General features: G+C 42.1%; 2 protein-coding genes across 2 annotated transcripts; one reads left to right on the top strand and one right to left on the bottom strand.

Moving 5' to 3' along the window:
- Window positions 1–1946: 1946 nt before the first annotated feature.
- LOC119275456 lies at window positions 1947–2543 on the top strand. The gene is made up of 2 exons (XM_037556306.1): window positions 1947–2072; window positions 2154–2543. The coding sequence occupies exons 1-2, from the start codon at window positions 2009–2011 to the stop codon at window positions 2315–2317; spliced, it is 228 nt and encodes a 75-aa protein (XP_037412203.1). The 5' UTR covers window positions 1947–2008; the 3' UTR covers window positions 2318–2543.
- Window positions 2544–3934: 1391 nt separating this feature from the next.
- Window positions 3935–6062, bottom strand: LOC119275455 (CBL-interacting protein kinase 5). Its single transcript, XM_037556305.1, has one exon. It carries the CDS (start codon window positions 5741–5743, stop codon window positions 4349–4351), a length of 1395 nt encoding a protein of 464 aa, XP_037412202.1. The 5' UTR covers window positions 5744–6062; the 3' UTR covers window positions 3935–4348.
- Between the last annotated feature and the right edge of the window lie 301 nt (window positions 6063–6363).

Raw genomic sequence — 6363 nt, 5'->3', positions numbered from 1 at the left:
ATACTCTAGCCCTAATGTACATACTCATACTGTACACACTCATACATTCCCTCTTTGTTCTTTTTTTTTCTTCCCTGACTTAGAATTGAAATTGTGGTAAATAATGCATGTGATTTTCTCCTTCTAGTAATGGCATTCGTTCATCTTTTTCTGCATGTGCTAATAGTCATAATCATGTGACGATTGTAGAATGGAAGTTAGCAGTCGACTTTGTTTATGTTTACCTTTTGCAAATTGAAACGACCTAGTGTCACACATAATATACATCTCCTCCTGCTTCTTCTTTTCTCATTGTAGCATTCTCCCAAAATAATAACTGTATATATATCGGGTTCTTTTGATGGAAGAATTTCCAAAACTCAAATATATAGCATTAGATTGTTTCGCTAGGGTTTTGCACTAAATTGAGGGTTGGCTACACCATAGGGAAAAGAGAAATCTAAAGGAAAAAAATTACTAGGATTCAATTATGTGAATCAAATAACCAACATAAGAGAATTTTCTAAGGATCCTAATCTTCCAAATTTCTATACAAATCATTTCAATCAAAGGAGCCCTTAGCATGCACTCAAACCGCTTGGAAAGAATCCTTTATTGTTTATATGGGCCAATCAAACAAACCAAAATCTTGTAGGATTCATATGGGCATGACATTGCAATTGTATATTTTTCCTATTCCCGCGTTTTTGGAATCCTTTATTGTTTTTGGAGTTCTACATTCATTTTAGCGACAACTAATATGAGACGGAGGAAGTAATTACTACTCCCTCCATTCGGAATTACTTGTCGCACAAATGGATGTATCTAGACGTATTTTAGTTCTAGATACATCCATTTCCGAGACAAGTAATTCCGAACGGATGGAGTATTATTCAAAAACTAGTTTAATTGATGCATGGCTGTTGCTATACATGGAAATATATTTCGGGCTTTTATTTGTGTTGGCTTTTGTTACGGAGAACTTAAGAGAGAAGAATGGTTGCATGCAACATTCCGCGGTCTTGCTCACCGTAAAAAATGCAACCATTTTCTTTAGGGAAATAGCAGGGCTCTGCTGTGTATTTTTTTAAAATAAATAAATACAAAGAAGGTACCAAAATAAAATAAAAGAGCTATACAGGTCCTAGGGCAAGAAAAGCATCAGAAAAAAAGAAACAAAAACAACAATACCACAAATACAAAGGTCGTGATCATCTGGAGGCATTGACCCAGTCTGCCAGACCACTGTACTCTTTCTCGGCCCTGTATGTGATCCATTTCATCTCCACCTTGGCAACCATTTTATTTCTTTTGTTGTTTTTAGATAATTTATATCTTTTTGAATCAAAGTTTATGGATTTCTGACAACAAGACCTTATTTGAAACAAGATCAATCTAGGGTACATTTGAAACTAGTTCAAATTCAAGTCTCACTACAATTTTAGTAATTTATTTACACGGTGAAATTGAAACCATTTGAGTTCCTATCACCCTTTTCATTCATGATTACTTTCATTTCCAATTATATTTTACTTTAATTTTTGCTTTTTATGGTGGCATACATGATCTTCTTAAAATAATATTAACATATATTCATACATGCACAAATAACTCTTTTCAACAAATGGGCCTTTTTCAAATACATGAATATTTTATTGTATACAAGAACATTTTTAAATACATGAGATAAAACTTCATCTCAAATATGTGAACATTTATTACATCCTAGTCCATGAAACTTTTTCCATTTTTTTTGCAATGTATGATTTTTTTCTTTATATCTTAACATGGTTTCTAGAGCATGTTAAATGAAAAACATAATTTCAACATATAATAATGTAGGAGTATCTGTTAATGGGCCGTGTGCTAGTTGCCAGCTCATTTAGAAGTTGTTGAAGCGAAATGCTGACTATACATGTCATGGCCCATGTCTGTATTTCGCACAGAAACAACAACATAGCCCGAAAAGGAAACCAAGAAAATAAGCCCGGAAATCATAGCCCAGTCCAAAGCAGTTCCCCCCACCGCCATGTCCGCCGCCGGCGAAGCCTCCACCACGGTTCTCCGCTTCTTCTCCTTCATCGGCGCCGGGGGTGCGCATCCTGCTCTCTCTGCTTTACATTCCTGTACTCATATGCTTTAGCCAGCGGGGCCTAACGCCTCTGTCACCGCAGTGATCTGCACCAAGGCCATCAACATGTATCTCGACCACGAGCGCAAGCAGGAGGAGGCGTCCGCCGCGGCTGAGGCAGCAGCGGCCGCAGCCACTTCCGACTCCGCCGTGTTGGTAGCAGCCGACGCGTCTCCCGCGAGCGCCGTCGCCGCCGCAAAGCCCTGACCTCGGAGGAGGGGCCGTCTTTGCTGGTTAGGGTTCTCGCGATGTTGCTTGCCACTCGCGAAAGGGGAAAAAATAGTACCACTTATTCTGTTTGTATAATGTGTTGTGATGACATGAATCGATGACCATCCTTTTTTTTACAATGTGAAATTGTGAATGATGCGAGCTTGAATCCACCTGCTCAGCTGTGTCCTGATGAATAATAATATTACACTTTTGTTCGCTATAGAGTCGTGAGATTGCGATGATTTAAATGTTATTAGTTCTATCAGAAAAGCTTTCAATGTTGTTTTGTCCGATGTTCATGTGGTAATTTGGCAGAACCGCTCATCAAACCATAGGTAGTTTACTGGTAAAACCAGAGTTGCAGCATTCTCCTAGTTATAAACGTTTTTCTCTTTTACTTCAACAGTATGCACAGATTGAAGTAACATATAAACACTCTGGGGCTTTTTTTCTGTCTATGTGATGCTTAGGATCAACTTTTGCCAAGTACTATAAGCATATGCAATTAGGGATTCTTGATTTGCAGTTAAGGGTTCTGTGAATTGATCTTACAATGGAGAAAACTACATTTATTTCATGCTGCAAGGGATTTTTAGGATCCTTAGGTTCTTGTTGTTGCTCTATCAGATTCTTGCAGCAACTAGGGTGAATTTAAAGTCGATGGAAAAACTCTTCTTTATAGCAACTAGACAGCTAAATGTTTGTGTGTTTACCATGTAGGTTTCCTTCTAGACCAGGTCTTGGGACACTCTTGATTTTAGTATGGACATTATCCACTTCCTTGATAACATCTGTGCTATAGCATTCCAGAAGCCATGGTATTGTTCTTGCTTTCTATGTGATTTCAGTGACCACGGCAGATTTGATGGTAACATGGAGATTTTTTTTAATGGCTATGAATAATTGTTAGTGTAACTGCTTGAGTAGGTGATATGTTGGCAGTTTTCAAATACATAAGAGTATTATGTCTTCAGGTTCGCAAAAGGGCTCTTTATAAACCATCTAATTCTTGATTTACCCTGTGGACTTCTCCAATACAATCCGCCTCTGTCAAGTTTGATTCAAGGTTCTTTCCTGGTTTGGATCTGTCGCAAATAAAGTTATATCAAGAAGTTTGGGTGGGTGAAAGGTCATCAACTATGTTGTTCAAATTTCATTTGAAGTTTTTTTTTTATGTCAACTGGTTTGATAATGTTTACTCAATTAGAACAATAAGTCAATAATGCCATCATAAGACCGTGATTTCATATTTTCCATGTATGGACAACAAAGATAAAGCTCTCTGCTTCTTTGACTTCTGCTGATGTCACTTTGTATATTTCACATGATTTTGATATATATGTAAGTTGATTGTGGCTTGTTTCTGCTGAAGATTTCTTATCCTAAGTTGCTTGACCAGAATCATTCGTTTCTGGTAGATGCATGCATTTGTGACATCACCAAGTGAAGAGGTTGATTATTTTGTATGAGCAACTCTGGTGGTTAACAGGTTATATATAATATTGGTCCCGTGATTTATTTCTGCTTTAGTATATTTCGGTATAACACGTAAATAAATAATTGTTGGAAACTTCAGAATTTTATTTCTGCACTCCATCAAATCCGTGCTACTTGTTTAATGCATCTGTATTTTACTTAGAACTTCATAACAAGTAGGATATACTCAAGTCGCAAGACAACATACCAGGAATATGAGGAATCTGTTCTATGCTATCTGCCATGGTGATTTATGAAGTTCTAATCATCCTATAATAGCTTTGGCTCTTACAAGATCTTTTTTGCAGGTGATGGTATGCTTGTCCCAAAGCAACACTGTAAGAGTGTTACTGTCACCTTTTGTGCTTCTATTGGTGAACAGAACAGGAGAACCATATACTACAATTGCTACCACAAATTGGAAACTGTAAAAAAGATTAACAAAGAGCCCTAAAGCTTGATGCTCAAGTGAGCAAAGTCTCAGCTCTTTGAGGAGGGAAGAAAGAGAGAGGAGAATAGATTGTAATTGCATCTCAGAAGATATCACACTTAAATGCCATTTCTTTTGGTCGACTTGGAGGACGGAGTTGGAGGTACTGACTCCGATACTGATGGAAGCTTTTCCTCTGACGGACCGTTCCAGCAGATGTCCTTGAGAGAAGGCCGTAGGCCCTTTTTGCAGAACCGTTCGTACTCCAATGTGTCTCCTGCCGACTTCTTCACCTCAACAACATAGAAGGATGGAGTCACTTCAAAGATCTCCGCATCAATCGCAAGCTGCCCCTTCCTCCCTTCTTTGGATCCCTGCAGCGTCACCAGTCCGTCCTGCTTCTTCACCTTGAAGGACTCTGTCTCAGCTATCTGCTCCAGCTTTGACACTATTGCTGATGCGGGTTTTTGGGTCATGAACCGCGAGTTCGACTTCTGCTCTTGGTCCTTCTCAAATAGGCCAGAGAGATCAAAACCTTTGGAGAGGGAGATTATGTCAAACGCATTCAAGCTCGCTGGCTTCAATGGGCTATTTGGTTGTTGTGCCCTGTTGCCTTCACCATCCTTGCGGTCCGTGCTGAAAGCAGCCTGGACATCATTAAGATCCTTTGAGGCACGTGGCGTTGCCAGAGTCACTGCTGGTTTGTACCCTTTCTTGAACCACGGGTGCTCAATGAGCTTGTCCATGGTGATCCTTGTGTTTGGATTTAGGTCGAGCAGCCTGGATAGAATCTTCCGGGCATCAGAACTGAACCACTGTGGATACCTGACATCACCTTTGCTGATCTTCCGGTACATCTCCATCAAATTTGAGTCTTGGAATGGGAGGTAGCCAGCAAGCAGAACAAAAAGTATGACACCGCAAGACCATATGTCTGCCTTTTCTCCATCATAGCCCTTCTTGTTGATTATCTCTGGCGCAACATATGCAGGTGTGCCGCACGTTGTGTGCAGCAGCCCATCTTGCTTCTGACACTCCTTGAGGGCACTCAACCCGAAGTCGGACACCTTGAGGTTTCCGTGCTCATCCACGAGGAGGTTCTCCGGCTTGAGGTCCCGGTGATAGACATCACGGCTGTGGCAGAAGTCCACAGCCCCTATCAACTGTTGAAAGTACTTCCTTGCAGCATCTTCCTTGAGCCGGCCCTTGGCCACCCTGGCAAAGAGCTCGCCGCCCCGGACATACTCCATGGCAAAGTATATCTTGCTCTTGCTGGCCATGACCTCATGCAGCTGGACGATGTTTGGATGACGAACCAGGCGCATGATGGAGATCTCCCGCTTGATCTGGTCAATCATGCCGACACGCAACACCTTCTCCTTGTCAATGACCTTGATGGCGACGCTCTGGTTGGTCGCAAGGCTCCGCGCATGGTACACCTTGGCGAAGGTGCCTTGCCCGAGCATACGACCAAGCTCGTACCGGTTCATGAGAATGGTGGACTTCCTCTCCATCCTATCGGATCCTTGTGCACAAGAGCAGCAGCAAGCTGGTGGAGGTAAATTGGGTTGTCACAAGCGTCTACTCTGCGCCACTTCGTGCCTCTGTGTCCCTCCCTCCCCGAGAGGGAGGAGAGGTGAAGGGCGAGAGCGCGCTGTGATTGGGGGGAAAACTAATACACGACTGGTCTGTTTTCTCAGAATCCTCCAAGGATGAAGGAGAGGATGGTGGGAGAGAAGAATAGTCTGCGGTGGCTAGAGCTTTCCTCGCGACATGAGGCCAGGAGCTCGCCTTTCCCTCTCTGGAGCTGGAACAGGCCGCCTAATAATAAGCCAGGTACGTTGTGTTGGATGGCTGTGGTTTCTGGTGCTATTTGTAGGCAGGGGGAGCCTCACCGGCCTGCTCTGAATGAATCCATCCACACATCCTAGCCTTCCATCCCAGCCTTCCATCTTTCTGTGCAACAATTACATGTGTCTTTCGTGATGGGAACTGCTTGCTGGTGCATTGCATTATGTGAATAGTAGTAATTGAATGTCATATCCATGATTGGCTTGTTTAACAAGGAGTGGGGTGGGTGAGGTGTTGGGCTGGTGACCACTTAGCTTGGGCCGCGCATGTGGCCATCACGGTT

The sequence above is a fragment of the Triticum dicoccoides genome, chromosome 3B (assembly GCF_002162155.2).
Source record: "Triticum dicoccoides isolate Atlit2015 ecotype Zavitan chromosome 3B, WEW_v2.0, whole genome shotgun sequence".
Lineage (NCBI taxonomy): Eukaryota > Viridiplantae > Streptophyta > Magnoliopsida > Poales > Poaceae > Triticum > Triticum dicoccoides.
This window is presented reverse-complemented; position numbering and strand designations above follow the sequence as displayed.

Coding starts and splice junctions, on each gene's coding strand:
- LOC119275456 (XM_037556306.1), top strand. CDS start 2,009: ATGTCCGCCGCCGGCGAAGCCTCCACCACGGTTCTCCGCTTCTTCTCC. Junction 2,073..2,153: donor CTCCTTCATCGGCGCCGGGG/GTGCGCATCCTG, acceptor CTGTCACCGCAG/TGATCTGCACCAAGGCCATC.
- LOC119275455 (XM_037556305.1), bottom strand. CDS start 5,743: ATGGAGAGGAAGTCCACCATTCTCATGAACCGGTACGAGCTTGGTCGT.